The 25,074-nt window shown below is 40.8% G+C and overlaps 1 protein-coding gene across 1 annotated transcript in view; it reads left to right on the top strand.

Moving 5' to 3' along the window:
- Positions 1-25,074, top strand: part of USH2A (usherin) — an 870,853-nt gene that overhangs the window by 30,855 nt on the left and 814,924 nt on the right. The window contains exons 3-4 of the mRNA XM_089312189.1: positions 13,177-13,869; positions 17,804-17,969. Of these exons, the coding sequence (XP_089168315.1) occupies positions 13,385-13,869; positions 17,804-17,969 (651 nt within the window). The 5' untranslated portion in view covers positions 13,177-13,384. The remainder of the gene's footprint in view (positions 1-13,176; positions 13,870-17,803; positions 17,970-25,074) is intronic.

Genomic DNA, 25,074 nt, shown 5'->3' with positions numbered 1-25,074 from the left:
ACCCTGCTCTGAATGGATCATTTGTATACCACATTCTTGTTTTCTTTAAATTTTGGTGACCAGTCCCACAACTGAGTAACAGAGAACACCTTTTCTGTGGCCTTAGTGTCAATTTTACTCCTATACATTAATTTTTTTTTTGTTTTTATTTTGTAAAAATGTACCTTGATATACAGTTGGTGGGAATCTATAGTGGTACAACCATTATGGAAGATGGTATGGAGATTCCTCAGAAATTTAAAAATAGATTTACCATATGATCCAGCCATCCCACCCCTGGGACTCTACCCAAAGGTAATGCAATTAGCATATGAAAGTTACCTATATCCTTATGTTTACAGCAGCTTAATTCACAATAGCTAAGTTAAGGAATCAACCTAGATGTCTATCAACTGATGACTACATAAAGAAACTATTGTATATATACATGATCTGATATATAAAAAAGAATGAAATCCCATCTTTTGCTACAAAATGGATGTAACTGGACACCATTATGCTTAGTGAAATAAGACCCATAAAGACATATATCACATCTTTTCCATATATATGGCTAATATAGAGTATAAAAATACTTCATTATTTTTTTTTTTTTTTTGACAGGAAGAGTGGACAGTGAGAGAGAGAGACAGAGAGAAAGGTCTTCCTTTGCCATTGGTTCACCCTCCAATGGCTGCCACGGCCTGCGCGCCATGGCCGGCACACCATGCTGATCCGAAGGCAGGAGCCAGGTGCTTCTCCTGGTCTCCCATGGGGTGCAGGGCCTGAGGACTTGGGCCATCCTCCACTGCACTCCCTGGCCACAGCAGAGAGCTGGCCTGGAAGAGGGGCAACCGGGACAGAATCCAGCGCCCCGACCAGGACTAGAACCCAGTGTGCTGGCACTGCAAGGCAGAGGATTAGCTTAGTGAGCTGCGGCACCGGCCAATACTTGATTATTTTCAAAGCAGAGCCAACACTGGGATTTTCCTTAGAACAGTATTTGTTCATTAATCAGTAAGTAACTGCTGAATACCAGGAACTGTTTTTACCCTGGCACCTCAATCATTTTTACGGCATTCTAGATTATTCTCTGACATTGCTCCTTTTAGGGTTGATTTGGCATTGTTGTGAAGATTTAGTTGGAGCTTGATTTGAATTGTGTTTACTTCCTAAATATTAATGGCCAGTTGTTAATAAATTATTTACCACCCCAGTCTCAGCATCCTCATCTGTAGAATAGTTAGAGTATTAATAATTACTTGAGGGCTTTACGTAGAATAGATAAGATAGTATTACAAACACGATGATGACACATACTATGGACTCAGTTAACATTTTTTTGTATTGTTACTCATTCAAAGGGATTTCTCTCATACCCATGGCCCTTAATACCTTTCTCTATGACAATTTTGATTGTATCCAGAAATTAAATACATTCATGGGTATGGAATGAGGTAAAAATCAAGAGATTTGGTCATTTGGAGATATGGTCTTTGATTTATGTCCTAATAGTCATTAGCACCATCACAGTTGAGTGTCATGTCACTTCATGCATATCTTATTACCTCTTCAGTAAAACCTTTTTCCAGTAATCTGTATTAGTGATTTTGAGAATGAATGTTTGCCTGTGGTTGAGAAACTAAGTCGCCAACTATTTTTCTGAGTGTTTACTAGCCTTTTCATTTTCTACATTCTTGCTCTTTTCTTGGAAAGCCTTTGTCTTCTCAACCTAAAAAAAATAAAAACTGATATTAAGAAACTGTATTAAGTAAGTTACATGGAAAAATGAAAGAACTTTCTCGAGTCTGATGATATAACATATACCATATGATCTTCCTTCACTTGAAACAAAAAGCTGTCAAACACTTGATGTTTGCCTTTTTTTCCCAAGAAAAAATGTTGTTGTTGCCTTTATCACATTTATGGCCTCTATTTCACTCTAAAAGCAGCACATTTGTTTTTCACTCCATGGGACTTTTTTTAAAAGTTAATTTTATTTGTTAGAGAGCTCTCATATCTACTAGTTCACTCCTTTACTGCCTGGAATGAACAGGGCTGGACCAGGGTGGAGCCAGGAGCCAACAATGCAACTTGGGTATCTAGTGTGAGTGGCAGGACCCCAGTGCTTGAACCATCACTGTTGCCTCCTCATGTCTGCATGGAGAAAGCTGGGGTCAAGAGCCAGAGCCATGCTGGCGCCGTGGCTCACTTGGTTAATCCTCCACCTGCGGTGCCGGCATCCCATATGGGCACTGGGTTCTAGTCCCGATTGCTCCTCTTTAAGTCCAGCTCTCTGCTGTGGCCCAGGAGGGCAATGGAGAATGGCCCAAGTGCTTGAGACCCTGCACCCGCATAGGAGACCAGGAAGAAGCACCTGGCCCCTGGCTTCGGATCGGAGTAGCTCCGGCCGTAGTGGCCATTTGTGGAGTGAACCAATGGAAGGAAGGCCTCTCTCTCACTGTCTATAACTCTACCTGTCAAATAAATAAATAAATAAATAAAGCCAGAGCCAGGAATTGAACCCAGGCACTCTGATGTGGGATGCATGCATTTTAACCACTGGGCTAAACATGAACTCCCAAGACTATTTTGAATATAATTAAAGTGGATTGTGTTTCTGGACTAAATACGCCACTTAACTCCCTGCTTGGCTTTCTATTTCCTGAACCTGCTTCATCAAGCTTCTTCCTTCAATACAGTAGCGCTCTCTGAAAAACATTTTGAAACCACACACTGTGAGTTACAGGCAATCCAGTGCATTCTCACAAAGTGAAAGAGTGTCCATGTCATTCCTAGAAGTATACTGCTTTGTAGAAACTTGACCCTTAATTATTGCCGATTGCCTGTTTGGCTTGAGCTCAGTTCTGTGCGGTACCTGCCTGCTGTCTTCCGCATTGTGTCATTTTCATTTTCAGACCCACACCCACCTCTTTGTCCTGCTCACCAGCCATTAACTTGCCTGCTGCTACCTGTCCCATACTGCTTGGCAGCTGTTATTTCACTGCCAAGCTCAGACCTAGAGAGCCACTCTTGAATTCACCTGCCAGGCTTAGTATGGGACCGTGCCCAAACTGAGAAGACGGAACAGACAGGATTTAGATGGCCTGCCACATGCTATCTAAAGTATCAAGTTTTCCCTGGGTCCCAGGTGTACCTGAAGTATCAACTTGGGGCTTTTATACCTCCAGCAAATACAATCTTGGATCATCTAAGAGTTTGCATAATTTACAAAGTGTAAGAATACATGCTCAAAAATTTTGATCAAGGCAATAGAATGAATGAGAACTGCTAGCAGTTAGATGTTGAATTAATCATTGAAGCTGTTCAAATTACTTATGCTTCTTAATACTTCAGAAATTTCCAGAAATATCTGAGAATCTAGTAAGTTCTACATTAAAGGGCTGAATTATATTTCTCTACACAGGCTGAAACCAGGAGCCTGGAACTCCATCTGGGTCTCCTGCATGGGTGTAGAGGCCCAAATACTTGGGCCGTCTTCTGCTGCTTTTCCCAGGCCATTAGCAGGGAGCTGGATTGGAAGTAGAGCAGCCAGGACTTGACTCGGCACCTGTATAGGATGCCAGCATTGCAGTCAGAGGCTTAACCCATGGTGTCACAACGCCTCCCCAAGGAGCTTCCCTTCTTTATTATTATTATTTTTTATTTGAAAGGCAGAGTCCCAGATAGAGGAGGAGAGACTGAGACAGAGAGAGACAGAGAGGGAGGGAGTGTTATCTTCCATTCTCTGGTTCATTCTCCAAATGGCCTCAGCAGCCAGGGCTGGGCCAGGTGGAAGCCAGGGGTCTGGGACTCCATCTTAGTCTCCCACATGAGTGCAGGGGCCCAAGCACTCAGACCATCTTCCACTGATTTCCCAGGCACATTAGCAGGGAGCTGATTGGAAGTGGAGCAGTTGGGTCTCAAACCTGTGCCCATGCAGGATGCTGGCATTGCAGATGCCAGCTTAGTCTGCCACAGTGCCACCCTGGAGCTCTCATTCTTAACCAATGAATTGATTTCCCTTTCTTAATGCTCTGGGTGATGGAAGGTACATAATCCTCTCTTCTAATTTTATCTTTTTTTGTTTTTGAAACCTCCTTAGAACATACTGTGCCTTTACCACCTTCCTTGGCTCTTCCAGAAGACAGGGGAGGAGCAATATGAATGAGAAAGGAGGCTTTGGCCTTATGCATTTGTTCAGTGCCTGCCTCTTCCACCTGGGAAACAATTCTTCCCAGGTACCCTCTGAGCCTTCCAGGTCCCCTCTCCCAAGGCCAAGTCTCTGGCTACCCCATCAGTTAGTTCTACCACGTGGCTTATCAAAAGGCAGAAACTTCCCTTACAGGGCATCTCAATCCTAGATTTAAGGTGTGTCAGCCTGAGACCCCTATTGTCCAAAGGTAGAGTGTAAAAGGAGACTCCCCAGGTATACTCTAAGAGAGGCTACTGGACCGGGAGTAAGACGGGTTCACCAACAGCCACCCTGCCAATGTTTTTTTCCTTTATTATGTGAATTGTCTTGCTACCAACCTGTATATTTTTTTTTGCTCTTCTTGCTCCAACTGTCCTTGTACCTGCTATCTTCTTACTCTAGGCTCTGGTCTGGGTGCTTTCTCTCTACTGGAGAGGTTTGGTTGCTAGAATTATCTCCATATCCAAGACCTGTCTGAGAAGATTTTGACTAAGGTTATTTTTTTCTTAATATGCATCTGCAAACTAATTGGGTCCAATATTACTGAAGTGATTGTAGCCTCTCGTGGGCCAAATAACTACTGACTGCTCAGATTCAACTGAGAAATTAAGGACACCATAGCTCCCTTTCAAGGATGAAAAGCAGAAGGTTCTAGTCTACAAGGTCAGCCCTGCCAGCTAACTGAAGGGGATACATTTTATGCATGTAGATTATTCAGTTAGTGTCTACTTAATGCGATTGATAGGAGTGCCAGCAGTTTTCCCATGGAAAGTACAGCTATATCAGGAAATGCAGCAGGCCCTGTGTGTCACATAGGACAGTCCCTGCTGTAATAATCTTACATTCTCAGTGGCTGGACACCACATGGGTTTATTTGTTGCTCATGCCACATGTCCTTTACAGTCCTGTGAGTGTTCTGGGTGTTGTAGTCAGAGACCTGGATGATACATGTTCTGTCTCAACATGATCAGCACATCAGGGACAGAGGACCACCCCTGCGCTGCCTCTTCAAACTTCCACCCACAAGTGACATGTGTCACTGTTACTCATGTACCATTTCTTGGAAATTTAATCTTAGATATCTTGTAGTTTTAGCAGCCTTAGCAAGAATTTAGAAACAGGAGAATGTAAGAATTATTGCTTTCATCAAGAAAAGAGTGATTTAATTGGCAACCTGAAATTTAAGCATTGCTAGGAATTGTATTGGTTCAGAAGATTGCAAAGGAAGATAGAGGAGAATTTTTAAATAGGGAGCACATTGCTAATATTTTTTCAGAGCCTTGGATCTGTTTTCTGCATCTCTTGTATATAGAAAAGGGTCAAAATGCTAGCAGTGGGGGCATAATGGATAAATGATCCTGGCAGGAAACTGCAACCTTCAGTTTCCTCTCTCCATGTTGCTTGAAAAAAATCTTATCTTTTCCCTACAGTGGTCATATATTTTGTAATTTAAAAGAGAAAGAAATTGTATGGGGTGGGGGAGTAAAGAAGTGGTGTCTCCTCACCTCATTAAATATCCTTGACACGTATTTAATGCATAGCTATCTGAACCAGGACCACCCAGCTTAGGTGGCTCTGATTCTCTAAGGTGTGGTCTTGCCTTGCTCATCTCTTTCAGGAGCAACCTCCTAACATTGGCTGACAAACTCTTGCTTTCTGTAGCAGCTTCCTGATTTACCTCTAGTATCTCTCTTTGTCTCACTCTCCTTCCTATTTCTTACAGGGCTTTCATTTCCTGAATTTACAATTGTCCAACCATGCCTTATTCTTCCCATTTCAATTTTGAAAGAGAAACCGTATACTTGCACATAGGTATCTGTAGATTTACCCTGTTGTTGCACATGTTACTTCTCACATTTCATTAGTTAAAGCAATCCCATGGCCACCCCTAATGTGACAATGGGTCATGTAGTATGTGCCTACAAAAATAGGATGAGCTGGTAGAACACGAAAGAGCAGCATCAGCCATCTGTGCCTTTGCTCTTCTCATACTTTGGTCAAATAATTGTCCTCTGATTGTATTATTGACAGATCACATTGGATAATCATGGATACTACCTACAGTTTAGTATAAATTTTTCTTATCTTAGTTCACTGACCACCAAAATGTTATCTAGATAACCTGTTTTCTTGACATTAACAAAATGCTGATTATTATCAAAATTATTATTTATGATGTTAACCATTTTTTTAAAATAACCTATGTCAAGTTCCAGAAATTTCCTTCTGTTTTTAGTTTATTAAGTGTTTTGGTCCTAAATAAATTATTTAATCTTTGGTCTTAAATATACCATCTTATTTATTTTTACTCTTAATATATTTGTATTTTCATAGTGAATTACATTTATATATTCTTTAAGATTTTTTATGTATTTATTTGAGAGGTAGAGTTATAGTGAAAAGGAGAGACAGAGAGAAAGGTCTTCCATCTGCTGGTCCATTCCCCAATGCCTCAACGGCTGGAGCTGCACTGATCTGAAGCCAGGAGCCAGGAGCTTCTTCAGCGTCTCCCATGTGGATTCAGGGGCCCAAGCTTCTGGGCCATATTCCACTGCTTTCTCAGGCCATAGCTTAGAGCTGGATCAGAAGGGGAGCCGCAGGGACTAAAACTGGTGCCCATATGGGATGTGGGCGCCACAGGCAGAGGATTAACCTACAGTGCTACAGCATCAGCCTCAACATATTTTTAATCAAAAATAAATTTTACAAATCTGGAATAAACCCAATGTCATCAGGAGACTTAATCTTTTTTTTTTTAATGATTTATTTGAGAGGCAGAGGGAGTGCTTCTACCTGCTGGTTCACTTACTAAATGCCTGTAACAGATGGGGCTGGGACAGACCCACTCCTCAAAAGCCTGCAATATCTAGGGCTGGGCCAGGCCAAAGCTTGGAACTGGGAACTGAATCAAAGCCTACCACATGCGGGACAGCCATTCAACTACCTGAGCCATCACCTGCTGCCTCCCTAGGTGTGCAGCAACATGAAGCTGAAATCAAGAGCAGGGCCATCACTCAAACCCACGCACCCTGATACAGGATGCAAACATATAAAGCAGTGTTTTACTCACTAGACTAAATGCCTGCTCCTGAAACTTAATCTTTTAATACATTCCTGGATTCTGCTAACATTTGTTTCATTTTGGATTTCTTTTTCATTTATGTACAGGAGGATAGTTGTTTGGAATTTTTATTTCTTATAGTCTCTCCTGTTTCTCTTAGTGTCAAGTTTATAAGTGTTCAGGAAGTAATTTTGGAACTACTGTCTCTTCTTCAATTGCAGGAGTGATTTTTAAAGTTAGAATTATATTCTCCCAGAAATGTGGTATAATTGATTTACACCACTATCTAAACACACTGTTTTGCTTATAGGAGGCAATGTAGCTACAGACTGTTTCATGAATACAGCTTTTCATGTTTAATGTTTCCTCTGTAATTAAATTTTATTTTTCCTTTTATTGAGGTATGATTTGCATGAGGTACATAAATCTGAAGTGTATATCTTGATGAATTGCTGTCAGATGCATCCAGCTAAGTAAACCCAACCACTTCAAGAAATGTGAAGAAACAGAATAGTCCCAGAACCTCTGCAGGCTTCCCCAAACCCTTTCCTGTTTTATTCTCTGCCTTAAAGGGAGTGTGTTATTCTGACTTCTATCATCAAAGATTAACTTTGCTTATACTAGGATTTCCTATAAATGGGATCATGGAGCATGTTCTTGGTTTTGTTTGGCTTCTCTCACTCACCACAATGTCTGTGAGATTTGTCCATGCTGTTGCTTGTAGCAGTAGTACATTTGTCTTTCAATGCTTATTCTATTATATGAATACACCACAAGTTATTTGTGTATTCTGTAGTCAATGAGCATTTCTGTTATTTCTAACTGTCTTCTTGAATCAGTTTAGGTTGGAAAAGGTTGAATTTTCCAACGTGCATTTTTTTTGTATTTGCAGTCATTCTGTCTAGAGTTCATGCCTCTGTTTTTATACCTAGCATCACTTACCATACACTATTTTTTTCTTGATCAGTATCTAAGAGGTTGGTCAATTTAAAAAAATGTTTATTTATTTATTTGACTGATAGAGTTACAAGGAGAGAAGGAGACATAAACACAGGGAGAGAGAGAGAGAGAGATCTTTCATCTGCTGGCTCATTCCCCAAAGGCTAAAACCACCAGAATTGGGACAGGTAGGAGCCAGGAGCTCCACCCAGGTCTCCCATGTAGGTGCAGGGTCCCAAGTATTTGGGCTACCCTTGGCTGCTTTCCCAGGAACATTAGCAGGGAGCTGGATCTGAAGTGGAGCTGCCAGGATATGAAACAGGCACGTATGGGATGCTGGTGTTTCCGGTGGTGGCTTAACCCACGACACCACAGTGCCAGCCCCAAGGTTGGCCAACTTCAGTAGTAAATTCATAGATGTCAAGAAATCAAGAACAGAGTACATCTTTTAAGTTTGTCCATTAATAAAAACTAAGCCTCAACTACTTGAGAAACTAAGCTTATTGTACTCAGCTTTTCCACAGTGAGGGAAACTTGCTTGTACCTGTGTATCTAAATCACCATTCTCTTGACTTTTTGAAAACAAATTCTGATTCATGACAACTTTACAACAACAAAAGAAGTTGCTAGCAGCTCTGTAGGAGACTGCAAAATGGGCTCAAGGGTTCAAGTTCTAACCATTCCTGTCATGTGAACTCCTTTGCCATGTAACATTGCCATTCCTTCTTTGAGAAGTGGAGCCTGTTTCACATCCCTTGAATTTGTGCTGGGTCATGTGACTTGTTCTGGTCGGTTTCCATCACAAATGTGAACCCAGGTTGAGAAGTACTGTCTAGAGTTTATGCCTCTATTTTTATACCTAACATCACTTAAGGACTACCCTCTTACGTTGCTGGAAATTTTTATACAATTAGCAGAATGGGCTGAGAATAGACACCCATGGCTTTCACTCCAACTGACATCAAACCAACTAATTGAGTGAGGTCAAATTAGACCCTGTAGCCTCAGTCAAGTGGGTCCAGATGGCAGCTATCCAGTGAATGCACAGAAATACAACATGAGCACATGGCTACTTGTGTCACTAAAGTTTTCCCTAGTTTGCTCTCTCTTTTCTTTTTCTATACTTACTTTCCTGGCACTTATATATGTGTGATGGAACTCTTGGTGCCTAATTCACTTCTCGGCATTCATGGTACTGTACTACAAAAGTTGAGTGATATGTTAATCCCCCTTTTCCCTCTGCAAATTACAGGCAGAGTTGCTAATCTTAGATTTTCCATTTTGATTTTTTTTTTTTACAGCTAGAGTTAGACAATGAGAGAGAGAGACAGAGAGATAGATCTTCCTTCCGTTGGTTTACCATCCCCCCCCCCCCCCAAATGGCAGCTATGGTCGGAGCTACTCCGATCCGAAGCCAGGAGCCAGGTGCTTCTTCCTGGTCTCCCACACGGGTGGAGGGGCTCAAGCACTTGGGCCATCCTCCACTGCACTCCCTGGCCACAATAGAGAGCTGGACTGGAAGAGGAGCAACCGGGACTAGAACCCGGCGCCCATATGGGATGCCTGCACCGCAGGAGGAGGATTAACCAAGTGAGCCACAACGCTGGCCCAGATTTTCCATTTTGAGTCGTGACTTCCTAGAACAAGTTGGAAACTCTTGTATGATGGGGCACTTTTATCCCCAGAATGGTGACCAAAATAATACACTGAAGCACTAAAATTGAAAATTAATTCATAGATTCATAAGGTATAAAAAAAGTCAGACATTAAGTAACTTGTTTGAAAAAAGAGGTTGCACCTTTTCTGACAGATCTGAATAGTTATTTTGTCTAATTCACTATGTTCTGTATTGTCCTGTATGTCTGTTTTTAAACATGTCCCCCAAACCTTTGATGCATTAAAATATTATTTGCTGATTATACACTAAATTTGGGTTTATAAATTTGTTTCAGCTCTTACAATTATTTTTACTTTATTTGAAAGGCAGAGACACAAACAGAGAGATGGAAACAGATCTTCCATCTACTGTTTCACTCTCTAGACTATTGCAAGAAACAGGGCTAGGCTAGGTTACCATCAGCAGCCAAGAGGTCCATCCAGGTCCAGTGTGAGTGGAAGGGACCCATTACATGAGCCATCCCCTGCTGCCTCCCCAGGTGCGCACCTGCAGAAAGCTGGATGGGAAGCACAGGATCCGGGTCCCAAATTAAGCATCCAGTATGCAATGGAGGCATCTGAAGTGCAGTCTCTAGCATGTGCCAAGCCTGCCCCTAAATTTGTTTTTCATTTAAAAATGCCCTTGTAAGAATGCGATAATCAGTAGTCAGGGAACAGGATACTTCGACACAAGGTGAAGAACTTTTCCTGTGGGAGCATCTGGTTCCAGTTGATAAAGTTCATGTATAAAAGGACTGTGGTTTCTGCCTCTTTCAGGGTAAAGGAATTAAAGAGAACCTGAGAGAACACAATTAGAGTTTGTCTCTGACTGCCTTACTGACAAGAAGCACCACTGAAAACATTTCTCTTATTTCCAAACATTTTTATAAATACGATGAAAGAAAAAAATCATGAGGCTAGCTGCTTCCTGAGGAAGTTTTCTATTTTTAAGATACAAAAGCAAGGCTAGAATGATCAATTGTTTAAAGTATTTCTCCTCTAGGAAGAGAGTTACGGACATAATAGAAACTATGAAGAATTGACTGCAAATGTGTACACATGAACACACAATTATTCATATTCAATGAGGTGGCAACAAAGTTGCCAATGTCATTGTTTCTGTCATTTAATTAACATCTGTATTTTCCAAACCCACCCTCTGCAGATAAAATCAGATGCTCCCCACAGTCTAAAAAAGCAGATGTATTCAAATGAGAGTATTTTGGAGCAAAAGTTACAGTGACCACCAAATGGTTGGAGAAATGTCCATCAATAGGCCAAAGTTCTTTTTTTGTTTTGTTTTCTTTTTTTTTAACTTTTATTTAGTAAATATAAATTTCCAAAGTACAGTTTATGCATTACAATGGCTTTCTGCGCCCCCCATAACTTCCCTCCCACTCGTACCCCTCCCATCTCCCGCTCCCTCTCCCATTCCATTCATATCAAGATTCATTTTCAATTATCTTTATATACAGAAGATCGATTCAGTATATATTAAGTAAAGATTTCAACAGTTTGCACCCACACAGAAACACAAAGTGTAAAATACTGTTTCAGTACTTTGTTATAGCATTACTTCATATTGGACAACACATTAAGGGCAGATCCCACATGAGGAGTAAGTACACAGTGACTCCTGTTGTTGACTTAACAATTTGACACTCTTGTTTATGGCATCAGCAATCTCCCTAGGCTCTAGTCATGAGTCGCCAAGGCTATGGAAGCCCTTTGAGTTTGCCGACTTCGATATTATTCAGACAGGGTCTTAATCAAAGTGGAAGTTCTCTCCTCCCTTCAGAGAAAGGTACCTTCTTCTTTGATGGCCCCGTTCTCTGCACTGGGATCTCACTCGTAGAGATCTTTCATTTATGTCTTTTTTTTTTTCCCCCCAGAGTGTCTTGGTTTTCCATGCCTAAAATACTCTCATGGGCTCTTCAGCCAGATCCGAATGCCTTAAGGACTGATTCTGAGCAATAGGCCAAAGTTCTATGAGATTGATATATCAAAGTTTAGAATTCAGTGTTGTATCCCTAACACAGCAAGAGCACTGGAAATCACTTATTGTGTTGTTGTCTCACAGTGGCAGCTCATTTTGATTGCAGAATTAAGTGGATTGAGATTCACAAAAGCAGAAAAGGGGAGGGGCAGATGGGGCGATTATAGGATAAGGTGTACTGCTACTTTAAAATTATGCATGCATGGCCCCATCCAGGCCCCTCCCACTGACCAAGGTACCAGCGGAAAGCTTGGAGCTCAGAGAGCTCATTTGCAGGCCGGCCACCAAGCAGACAGCGCTGTTTCAGGTAACTGCTGTGCAGAATACTTTACCTGGGCACCCAAGTCTTCCTTCCAGCTTCCTGAACTGTCCCCTAAGTACCAAGAGTAACCGCGGGGGGGGGGGGTGATAGCGTTGCCAGGCAACGAGGGACGGTGGTCCTGTGTGAAGAGCCATTTGTCATACTGAGGGACTGGTTGACACACAATAAAGAAATGGTAACTCGGCTTATTTATCAATACAATTACTTACACAGTATTAGAAATCCATATTTAACTTACAAATAGGTAGTCATAAGAGGAAACACTAACACAAATGTGTGCTAACTATTAAGGCATTGGACAGACAGATGGTGTTGGGATTTTAATCAGCTTTACTGTGAGCTTAAAGTTGCTGCACATGCTGGGATAAGGGGAAGGCCCAAGTGCCTTGGCAGCTTTACTGCAGGCACCTGCAAGTTAGCTCAGGATTACAACATTGGATGCATATATAAGGAAACTCTATCAGGTACTTTACCTTGTTAAATTGAGTGGCTTGTGCTAAATCCATAGGGTGCAGGAGCAACCCCAAGTTACTGTGTGCTGGAATATATTATTAATAATTATGTATGAATATAAATCTAGAAGCACTTCATACAGTTAGATATACTCACGTGTAAGTGCCATATATATACATATATACGTAAATTTTGAAAGCTGTAAATACAGAAGGTCATGAAGAAGTTCATGGAAAACTGCATATTATGAAAACAATATGCATGAATTAAGAATTTTGGGCACCAAGATAAATTTGTGATTTCATTTTTTTCCACGAACTTTTTGAAGTTCTTTTGTAAATACCTACTTGGTTGTCCTGTGGACTTTTAAAGTGTTTTCTTTGCCCAAGGAGCTTAAGATTTATTACCCCCCCACACACACCCAGAAAATAAATGTGTTTTACCATCAGCAATGTGCTTCATGATGTTTTTTGAGCTGTGTCCCTACTCAGGGGCCCAAAGTCTTCATGCTCAGGATGAACTTGAATTTTAAAGACACAACAACTTTCCCTTGACTTTCTGTTTTTGATTCTCAGACACCAGCTGCTTGCCACTTATGTCTTCGCCGCTGCTAGGAACATCTTTGGAGTCACCTCCGTGTGAAAACGTGTGTGAGGTTTCCCGAAAATGGAGTATCTCAACGTTACTTGAAGTCCCTTGCTTTGAAGTGTTGCTGGCGAGCGACGTGGGCCTGCTTATTTATTTAGGAGGGCTTTATCGGGAGAAGAATGCTTTGTTGTAAACATGAATTGCCTGGCTCTTTCAATGGGCTTCGGCTTCTTGTTTCAGGTCATTGAAACATTGATCTTTGGCTATTTTGCGTCAATATCCTTGGCTGACTCACGGGGTCTTTTCCCAAGGCTGGAGAATGTGGGAGCTTTCAAGAATGTTTCAGTTGTGCCAAGCCAAGCCACATGTGGACTCCCAGAACGGAGCACGTTTTGTCATAGCTCTGCCACTGCGGAAAGTATTCAGTTCTGTGCCCAGCGGCTTTGTATTCAGGATTGTCCATACAGATCCTCAGCCCCTACCTACGCTGCCCTTTTCCCAGCGGGCCTCCGCAGCTGCATCACAGCCGACAAGAACGATGTGCGCCCTCGCTCTCCTAGCAATTCTACAAGTTTCATTTTTGGAAATCGCAAGAACTGCTTTTCTTCTCCTCCTTCCCCAAGACTGGCGGCGTCGTTTACTTTAGCTGTGTGGTTGAAACCTGAGCAAGCAGGTGTAATGTAAGTAGTAGCGTGGGTGTAAACTTTCCTAGTAGCCTGAAAAAGCACTTAGTCGTGAAGATTAGTACAACCTGAACTCCAAGGCTAGGAAGGACGCCTCACACTGCAGAAGCCCCACAGCCGAGCACTCACTCCTCGGTGAGTCTGTCCTGGTCAGGTTGCAATCCAAACAGCTGTTTCCTACACTGGAAATTTCTGTTTCCTATTGATGAAGTGGACAATGCAAAGAGTGTGTCAAAGTAGCTTCCATGCAGGCAGAAGTGAGTCCACCTGGATCACTTATTGTCTAGTAGATTAGCCACACCAAGTTTGGTATGTTTTAAGGCCTGGGTCTTAGTAATACCAATGAATTGCTTGGCTTTTGGGCTAGGTTCATATAAACAGTTGTCCCTACTAGAGTACAAAATTCCATTAGGCAGATAGATCTCTGAGGACATAGGACTGTGTTTCTTCATCCTTATTTCTCCATGAAGAGGCATATAACTCACAGAAGATGTTCAATAGTATGAGTAGAACATATGCATTGCACTCCCTCTCTGCCAAGATAAAGCATTTAGCTCTTTACTAGAGGGTGTATTCACCTCCTGATTAATTATGGAAAATACAGGTTAGCGTGAGAGGTTCCACAAATCTATTATGCTGCTGATCTTGACCCAAATGCCTCCCATGAGTCTGGAGTCCAGCTTTGCTACCATCATTCCTTGTTTATTTTTTAAAAAGATAGATTTATTTATTTATTTCTTTATTTTGGCAGGCAGAGTGGACAGAGAGAAAGAGAGAGAAAGGTCTTCCTTTGCCGTTGGTTCACCCTCCAATGGCCACTGCGGCTATCACGCTGCGGCCGGTGTACCGCGCTGATCCAAAGGCAGGAGCCAGGTACTTATCCTGGTCTCCCATGGGGTGCAGGGCCCAAGGACTTGGGCCATCCTCCACTGCACTCCCGGGCCACAGCAGAGAGCTGGCCTGGAAGAGGGGCAACCGGGACAGAATCCGGCGCCCTGACCAGGACTCTAGTCTAACCCAGGGTGCCGGCGCCTCAGGTGGAGGATTAGCCTAGTGAGCCGCGGTGCTGGCTCTATTTTATTTATTTGAACGACAGTTACAGAGAGAGGTAGAGACAGAGAGAGAGGTCTTCCATCCGCTGGTTCACTCCCCAGATGGCTGCAATGGACAGAGCTGTGCCAATCCGAAGCCAGGAGCTTCTTCCGGGTTTCTCACGTGGGTGCAGGGGCCCAAGGACTTGGGCCATCTTCTGCTTTCGCAGGCTATAGCAGAGAGCTGTATTGGAAGAGGAGCAGCTGGGATTAGAACCGTCGCCCATGTGGGATGCTGGTGCTTCAGGCCAGGGCTTTAACCCGCTGCGTCACAGCACCGACCCCCCTTGTTAGTTTTTTGAATCACCTATTTTTCATCCTGAGTGGTTTTTTTTTTTAGTTGATATTTTTTTCTTCCTGAACATTTAGAGCGAGTCTGCACATTTTAAATAAGTAGAACAGTATTTAGAGACATTTGCTGCTCCTTGGTATCCTGGAGGGTTTTTGGACCTTCCCCTTGGGATGTAGTCTTTGTAGAGTGTTGGCTGACTCTCTCAAAAACTTGTGAAACACCCCAGAAAAGTCTGTCAATATCAGAAACAAATATAACACAAATGTCTTTGGTGTTTAGTTTCAATTTGCCAAGTGCAAGTTGGCTTATTTTTATTTGAAATTTGGAGTGAATATAATTGCAAACCACTATCCCAAGAAGTTTCTGTATCTACCCTAAAATGAAATAGTTTTCTTACTGTTTGAAATTTCTATAAATCCAAACAAGTATTATGTTACTAGTATCCAAAGATTGTTCAAACATTGTTTCTTGACAAAGAGGACTAGAATGAAATATTTTTCCAAGCTTACAGAAACAAGAGGGGACTTTTAAAAGTTCATAGAAAATGGAAAGAAAAGATAATTTTATTTTGGTGCAAAATTTTTTGAAATCCATGAATAGTGTTTTTGCATAATATGCACTCTCCACAAACTTTTTGAAGACCCCTTGTATCTGTACCAAATTCATCTTCTATTGTCATCATTTTGTATAAATAAAACAGGAGTATTTATAGAGGTGTTAGCATTTGGTTTTGATAGTTCCCTGTATCAAGGTTATTTCCATTCTCAAAACTAAAATACCTATGGGAATTGGGGAAATTTCAGGGTGTTTGCACTAGATAAGTAAAACAAACAAAACATGGATTATCCAATTATTGTTTATTCAGGAGCAGAATAAATCCAGTTCCTAAATATTTTGCTACCTGCCTTCCTCTCACATTTATTATCTACCAAAGCTAGTATGTTTACAAGCAAACAAAATAGCAAGGAAGATAATCAATAACATATTAAGAAATGCATTTTCAGTAAGCTTGGGGAAATAAGTCTGTGTTTGGTAAATACGTTCTTGAGTAATGGTCAAGTTCTCACTTGTAGATTTAGATTCAAGAAAAATGAGTGGTATCAAACTTAAATAGTTTTAGGCTTGGAGGCAGAGGATAAAGGGAGCTCTTTTATTCCAGTGAATTAGAAATATTCAACTTCTGAGGGTTGAAAAAATTGTGTAGAACTTATATAGAATGTTTATTTCTACTTGATATGAAAACACTATCAACTAAATCTATTGCCTAAATTAAAAATGTTATCACAAATTATCTAACATATGTACAAAATATATCAAAGTAGTGGTAGTAAAAGGGTTACTATTAGCATTCCCCAACCTTATTTCTACCTTCCAACTCAAGGAATAGATAGATACAGGTGAGAAGAAGTGATTTGTGAACGACACAATCTTTAAGGAAATTTTAGAAACAACTTTAGTGGTAGTCCTTGGCTGGTCCCACTTTACCTTTGCTTCGTTGGTGCTTCCTAGTGAATCTGATCACTCATTTTTTTGAGGGTCTACTGTGGATCACTCATGCTTCTGTCCTAGAATACTGATAATCTGTTGGAGAAGACAGATCTCTTAGTGCTGTTATCTGGACAGCACTAGGTTAAGTAAGGAGGAACAGTGACCTCTTAACAAGCCTTGAGTAGCAAGAAGTGTTGTGGAATTAGGCATACTCACAGAGGAGAGAACTGTAAGTAAACAAAGGGATCTAGGATGTGAAAGGTATGCCAACAAGATAAAGATAGAAGTGGTCCTAAAAAATGTTACTAGCCTGAATGAGACTTAGCAATTTTCTAAATATTCTCTTATTTTTTCTTTAATCACAGTGTAATTTCATGTGTTCTTTGACAACTAAATGACCTTTCACCCAGAATCACTGACAATATTTTGGTGTCTTGTTTGGGCTATGTGTTCACAGAGAGGTAGCCAGTCAACTCACAGACGCTGTCTTTGGCTTGTGTCTGGTTGATGATGGTAGAAGTAGAGAAGATAGCTGTTCATTCTCCATTTCATCGTAGGAATTAAATAGACTGATTCTGACTTCAGGGCTAGCAATATAGAGCCTTCCATGGACACTAAATTCTCTTTACATTAAAAAAAAAATAAGATGAAGAAAAAGACAGATTTGCACTGATGACTCAGTACTCAAGTGGGATGTAGTTTGTTGTAACCACTTCTCATGAAAGAAATAGCAGAGGAACTAATGAGCCAGTAGATTAAATGTTAGTTTTGTGGAATGACTCAACCACTTTAGTTTCCATCATGGATCTCTAATAAAGGGTGTTGAAGCTCTGGGGAATATATTGTAAATAAGAATTCAATTTTTTTTATTGAAATAAAAATGGCTTCTTCATTGGAATAAAGGTAGCTTTGAATATAATGACATTCAGGCACTTATTCGTAGGGCACCATTTTGAGCGGAGTTTGGGGTCATTTTACCACCACCGTGACTGCTCAATGCTTTTGCATGTCTTTTTGGTTGGATGCTGACCTTTTCTCTCTCTTCTGGTTGCTTCCTAAGGTGTGTTATAGAAAAGACGGTGGATGGGCAGATTGTGTTCAAACTTACAATATCTGAGAAAGAGACCATGCTTTATTATCGCACAGTAAATGGTTTGCAGCCTCCAATAAAAGTAATGACACTGGAGAGAATTCTTCTGAAGAAATGGATTCATCTTAGTGTGCAGGTGAGTAAAATAAAAAATATTTAACATTTGGTTAAACACAAGGATCTGTCTTCCTTTCTCTCCTTTAAATGGCATCCACCCACAAAATCTGAAGCCGTATCTTTTAGAGTGCAGGTGTGTATAAATGATCACTAAAGAAAAATGTTTAAATGACCTAATGTATTTCTTCGTATACTGGTTACCCCCCAAAAAACTGATGTAAAAACTCTCATGAGAACACAAAGACAATCAATGCTATTTGTAGTAATAGGAAATGACTCAGGAAATGTTTATTTTATTTGATTAACATATTTTATTTTGTTTAAAAATGTGTAAGGTCCCTTTTGTCATCTCGTCCTAATTTTACTAGTCATGGCTGTGTTAAAATCCCTGTCTGATTTTTACAGCTGTCTTTCTCTGATAGCATCCGATGATGTGAATGAAATTTGGCTCTTGCATTCAAATAGTGACCTTAGAACTAGTGAACTTTACACTTGAGGCACTCAAAAGGTGTTATATTATTATTGTAGTTGTCAGCCACAGTTTGTAGGAGCTTAGGATCTGTTAAAGGCTGAGAGAGCTGTGAGATGTCTGGTGTTTATAGTCCTCAGAATGGGGGCACAGTTTATTCTTCATTTCTTCAGGACATTGGAATGGCCCAATATACCCAAGAGGATACCCCTGCCTTTCAAACTAGAGCTGCTATTGGCACATGCTCTCAGAGCTCGCAGCTAGTGGCCTGTGTGACCCCCACTCACATTAGAGGGTGTTTGCATATTCAAGTATTTAATGAAAATTTCCTTTGTGCTTTGTTTGTTTGTTTGTTTTTCCACCACAAAGCAGGTAGCAAGTTGATTTCCTAATTTCCTTGGAGGGTCTTGTGACTATTGTTTGGATTTAAGCATTATTTTCGTATAAGTATCTTTCTTTTTTTGTTTATTTTTTGACAGGCAGAGTTAGACAGTGAGAGAGAGACAGACAGAGAGAAAGGTCTTCCTTTTCCGTTGGTTCACCCCCGCAAGTGGCCGTTATGGCTGGTGCGTTGCGGCCAGTGCGCTGTACCGATCTGAAGCCAGGAGTCAGGTGCTTCCTCCTGGTCTCCCATGCAGGTGCAGGGCCCAAGGACCTGGGCCATCCTCCACTGCCCTCCTGGGCCACAGCAGAGAGCTGGACTGGAAGAGGAGCAACCGGGACAGAACCGGTGCCCCAACTGGGACTAGAACCCGAGGTGCTGCACCGCAGGTGGATAATTAGTCAAGTGAGCTGCAGTGCCGGCCCAGTGCCTTTCTTAACAATTAAAATGTGCTTTGAACCTATCTTTGGCCTGAGTATAACTAGGAAATTTTGCCATGTATTGAGAACAGCAATTTTTTTTTTGTTTTGTTTTGTTTTGTTTTTGCAAAGGCAGAGTTAGACAGTGAGAGAAACAGAGAAAAAGGTCTTCCTTCCATTGGTTCACTCCCCAAATGGCCACTACAGCCAGCGTGCTGTGCAGATCTGAAGCCAGGAGCCAGGTGCTTCCTCCTGGTCTCCTATGCGGGTGCGGGGCCCAAGCACTTGGGCCGTCCTCCACTGCCTTCCCGGGCCACAGCAGAGAGCTGGACTGAAAGAGGAGCAACTGGGACAGAATCTGGTGCCCTGACCAGGACTCTAGTCTAACCCAGGGTGCCGGCGCCTCAGGCGGAGGATTAGCCTAGTGGGCTGCAGCGCCAGCCAACAGCAATGTATTAAAAGCCTTAAAAAGTGACGTTTGGCATGGTGGTGGTTAAATCTGTTTGGAATGCCCTCATCCCATATTGGCATGCCTGAGTTTCAGTTCTGGCTACACTTCTGATCCAGCTTCCTATTAATGTGTACACTGAGAAGCAGAGATGATGGCTTAAGAGTTAAAGTTACTGTCACTCACATGGGAAACCTGAATTGTGTTCCTGGCTCCAGGCTTTGGCTTGGCCCAGGCCCAGCTATTGTAGGAATTTAGGAAGTGAATTGGCTGTTTCTCTCTCTCTCTTTCAAATAATTAATTAATTTTTAAAGTCCTAGGAATAAATTTAAAGTTTTCATGCAGAGAGATAACCCTGATTAATTTTAGGAAGGTGTAAACAAAGTAATATTCAGTTGGCACACCATGCCATGTGTATTCTGTGTTCTCAGGATATGAGTTTAGCATATGCAGGTCTCCATGCCTCTAGGATCAAAGGAACAGAAAGAGAGTAGTATGTGTCTGATAGAAGACACTGCCTATGGCTATAGCAAGTGATGGTTTCAGTCTCTGACTGCTTATCTGTTGTTTAGTAGTGGGATGGAGGATCCTTTTATTTTGAAGTTGTCTATTCTACCTACTGACTGATGCAATAGAATTAAGTTTTATTTTTTAATCTTATTTGTTGAAATATTTATTTGTTTGGAAGTCAGAGAGAGAGAGAGAGAGAGAGAGAGAGAGAGAGATCTTCTATCTGCTGGTTCACTCCCCACAGAGGGCTGCAACAGCTGGGGCTGGGCCAGGCTAAAGCTAGGGTTTTCTTTGGGGTATCCTACATGGGTACAGGCCCAAATGCTTAGATCATCTGCTGCTGGTTTCCCAGCTGCCTTAGCAGGGAGCTGAATCAGAAGTGGAGCATCCAGTCAAAGGTGGTGGCTTTACTGGCTATGCCACAACACCAGCCCCCAGAATTGAATGTTGAAAGTGTGGCAGCAAACTGCTAAAGAAAGACAATCTAAGGAAGATAGCAAAAGATACGCTTCTTGCATATTTTTGTATCAACAATGATAAAAAACATTGTTTTGACTTTCGTTTTGCCCTGCCTGTGAAACTATGCTGAATTTTGGTAGATAGTAGTACACTGAACATTTTACAAAGAAACTTTAAATCTAAATGAAAAGGGGTAACCATGATTGAGTTACACTTCTGGGAGTAAAAATGCTCTGTGGATGCCTATTGAAATCAACATTATCATTTCAATACATGTCAAATCTGAGTCGTTTCCTAGTTTAGGCAGAATTTCTTTATAAATCTTTAAATTTTTCTCTTCTTTCAAGAAAAGGTTAAAATACTTATAATTTAATGAGACTTCTCTATTTCTTGACACTTTGATATCAAGAGAAAACTTGTTCTTTTCAATTTGTACTTTTATTTATTTTTGACAAGTTCTTTATATTAAAACTACCAAACTAATCAATCATAAACTATTATAAAAACCATTGATATCAGCCATTTATTCTAGTAGTATTTACTCTGAATTCATTCATGTGAAAATTGTGGGCAGGCTTTGTGGTACAATGGATAAGCCATCATTTGGGACACCCACATCCTGTGTCAGAGTGCCTGGGTTTGAGTCCTGCCTCCACTTCCAGCTTCTTTCTAATGTAAACCCTGGAATGTAGCTAATCCTGGTCCAAGTATTTGGGTCCATGCCATCCTTATGGGAGACCCATACGAAGTTCTTGCTTCAGTCTGGTCCACCCCTGGCTTTTTTGGGCTTCTGGGGAGAAAATCAATAGATGGAAGATCTCTCTCTCACTCTGTCACTCTGCCTTTCAGGAAAAAAAAAAAAAAAAAAAACCAAGCAAATGAAAAGTAAAAGTATTTAGTCTAAATACAAGGTATGCATAGGTTTTTTAAATCAGACACAAGTTTGAGTATGTTCAAGATATTGCAAATTTATAAGAATCCATATTATAGATGTTTATTAAGAAATGTACTCTCTCTAACTGCATTTCAAATAAATGAAGAAATCTTTTTAAAAACATGTTCGCCCATTAAAAGCTGTTATAAGAACTATTGGGAAGGATAAAAGTCTTGGAGTTGCGGAATCTGATTCAAGGATTGCCCCTTTGTAGCCTTAAGAATGTCAGTTGGCTCAGTTTCCCTATTTATGTGATGAGAAGACTAGTCTAAGTGAAATATATGAAGCCTTTGTGTATTTTACATTAAAAAGTTAGTGGAGTGTGGAGGTAGACACAGTTGATCAAAATAGTGTAAAGCTGCAGAGTTGTGTTTGTCTAGAAAGCAAGTGACAGATCTCATTCCATGTATGGAGTGCTTTTTCCTGCTGTCCCCCCATGCAGTCTGATATTTCTACAGAAACATTTTTTGTAGATTTTATGATCAATTTATAGACACATACAACTTGCTAGTCTTTTGTTGCATACATGCAAAGAATATTTGCTCAAAAATATTTTTAAGAAATATTTATTTGAAAGGCAGAGCGTGAGTGAGGAGGTGAGAGAGATCTTCCATCTGCTAGTTTACTCTCCAAACGACCAAAACAGGCTAAAGCCAGAAGTTAAGAATTCCATCTGCTTCTCCCACAAGGGTGGCAGGGACAGAAGTATATAAGCCATCATCTGCTGTTTTCCCAGGCGGATTGGAAGTGGAGCATCTAGCTCTTGAAATGGGGTTCCAATTTGGGATGCGTCTGTCACAAGCTGCAACCTTAACCCAGTATGCCATGTCACTGGCCCCAGGGACAATATTTTTATAAATTTTGACTTGTAGTTGCTTTGTTATGTAATATATTCAATGTATGATTTTGGGTTGAGTGACTTCTCTCATTCTAGGCATAGGATAGAACACCTAATTAATAATCTGGGACTATCAAGTTTCAAATTGCAAATGTGAAATTACCTTATATTCATATATTCACCCATATTCAAATATGGTCTCAAAATATGGCATGCCTTTCTATGTGTGTGCAAAAAAAGAAAAAGAATCATAACCTCTGTTATGGAGTGACTCAGAAATCAGAATTTAGCTTCTGAATGCCTGTTGATGTAGAATTAAAGAACAGATCTAAGCTTTGCCTTATCTCAGGCAGTATAATCAGTATGTTTCCCATCAGTAAAATCAGAATTCTGTTTTCCCCAAATCAGAAAAAAGTTTCCAATGTGAGCAGAGCCAGACATACTGAACATTAGAGATGTAATTTCCTAAACAAAATAACCCGCCCCAATATTGTTGAAGACATGAATCTAACAGGTTTTATTTCATAACTAGCATTTTGAATCTTCAACCAGTTGGAAAATGATTCATTTTTAAGTTAATATTCATCCAGAGACTTGACTCTGACATCACTGTCAATTTGGATTTCACTTTGGGGCTTAATATATGAACTATTGCAAATTATATCAAACTGGGGTTTATTATATCATTTTTGCACAAAAACTGGAAAAATAAATTTGTACTACTTATTATAAAACAGGGAACACTGAAAATAGCAGATTTCTTGAAGCTTCATTTTTATATTGAATTTGCACAAGCAGCAGTTAAGATACCACTTTTAGAGTCTTTTTGTTTTGAAATGTGTACAATCATTTTTCTTTGGCATTGTTTTAGGATTGGTAGAAAATAACTTGGGATTACATTCATTTAGTTTCATATCATTTAAAAGTAAAAGTGGGGGCCAGCACCATGGTTCACTAGGTTAATCCTCCGCCTGCAGTGCTGGCATCCCATATAGGCATTGGGTTCTAGTCCCGATTGCATCTCTTCCAGTGCAGCTCTTTGCTGTGGCCTGGGATAGCAGTGGAGGATGACCCAAATCCTTGTGCCCCTGCACCCGCATGGGAGACTGGGAGGAGATTCCTGGCTCCTGGCTTTGGATCGGCGTAGCTCCAGCCATTGCGGCCATTTGGGGAGTGAACTAACGGAAGAAAGACTTTTCTGTCTGATTCTCCCACTGTCTGTAAACTCTACCTGACAAATTAAAAAAAAAAAAAAAAAGAAAGTAAAAGTGATTTCATAGAATGTGAGAGAAGAATGGTCATTACCAGAGGCTGGCAGAGGTTGGAGGGAGAAAAGGAGAGGAAAAGGTCAATTAACTGCCTTTAGTTGTAGCTACATAACAGACTGAAATCCTGATGCCCCACTGTGTAACAGGGTAACAATAGACAATAAAGTACTCTACATTCAAATATCTTGAGGAGGGGATATAAAGATATGAATATTTTTTTTTTTGACAGGCAGAGTGGACAGTGAGAGAGAGAGACAGAGAGAAAGGTCTTCCTTTGCCATTGGTTCATCCTCCAATGGCCGCCGCGGCTGGCACGCCGTGGCCGGCGCATTGCGCTGATCCAATGGCAGGAGCCAGGTACTTCTCCTGGTCTCCCATGGGGTGCAGGGCCCAAGCACTTGGGCCATCCTCCACTGCACTCCCTGGCCTGGAAGAGGGGCAACCAGGACAGAATCCGGCGCCCCGACTGGGATTAGAACCCGGTGTGCTGGCGCCGCAAGGCAGAGGATTAGCCTAGTGAGCCGCAGCGCTGGCCAAGATATGAATATTTGAGAAGGTAGATGTTGACCAAAATTTGAACATGACACAATGTTTCGGTACCTAGAAATATTACCTGTTACATACACATGTGCGCTGTTTTTTAATGTATCAGTTACAATAAAGAAATCTCAAAAACTATCCCAGTTTCCTATGAAACTATTCTTTGCCCTTAATTTGTCCCACATGCTTAATAGGAAAAATAGTATCAACAGAATCATCAGTATAAAAATTACTATAATTTGAAGCTAAGCAGAGATTATACTGTGAACCCAGTAAATGATTTAGCAATCAGGTTCACATTTTCTATGCTATTTTGATGTTTCTTTGATATATTGTGAATATAATAGCCACAGGTAAGTCTAGCTACAGTAGTGTGAAAAAGAACAGCTCTGATATGAAGAAAAAAATGCATGGGTAAATAAACTTTTAGGAATCAATAGATGAATGATAGAAGCTTCATAATCATAGCTTATTCATGAAGTATTCTCATTTGATTTATGTAGTCAATCCAGGAAAGGAAGACTATTGATAATTCTGGAGGAAGAGAAAATGCAATTTAAGTAACGTTTGTTGAAATAGATAAACCAAGTCTTTCAATTAATCTCTGGAATGTATGCCCATGTACATGCTCTATAAAGGCTTTTCACTCAGAAGGAAGAGGTCTCTGACCTCCTGCAACTCTAAAGGCACTTGAGGCGATTTTATCCCAATTTCTCCCTGAGTTTATTATCAGTCTGTAGTTTTCCTCTTATACCGGAAAATCACAGGAAGACAGAGGAAATCTCTGGGATGATCTTGTCTAGCTGCTGAAAGATCAAGACCAAGTGGCAATCAGATGGAAGATTTGGTTTTCTCTT

The sequence above is a fragment of the Oryctolagus cuniculus genome, chromosome 13, assembly GCF_051225735.1.
Source record: "Oryctolagus cuniculus isolate XC-2025 breed Fujian yellow rabbit chromosome 13, ASM5122573v1, whole genome shotgun sequence".
Classification (NCBI taxonomy): domain Eukaryota; kingdom Metazoa; phylum Chordata; class Mammalia; order Lagomorpha; family Leporidae; genus Oryctolagus; species Oryctolagus cuniculus.
The sequence above is the reverse complement of the archived record's forward strand: the minus strand, read 5'-3'. Positions and strand labels throughout refer to the sequence as shown.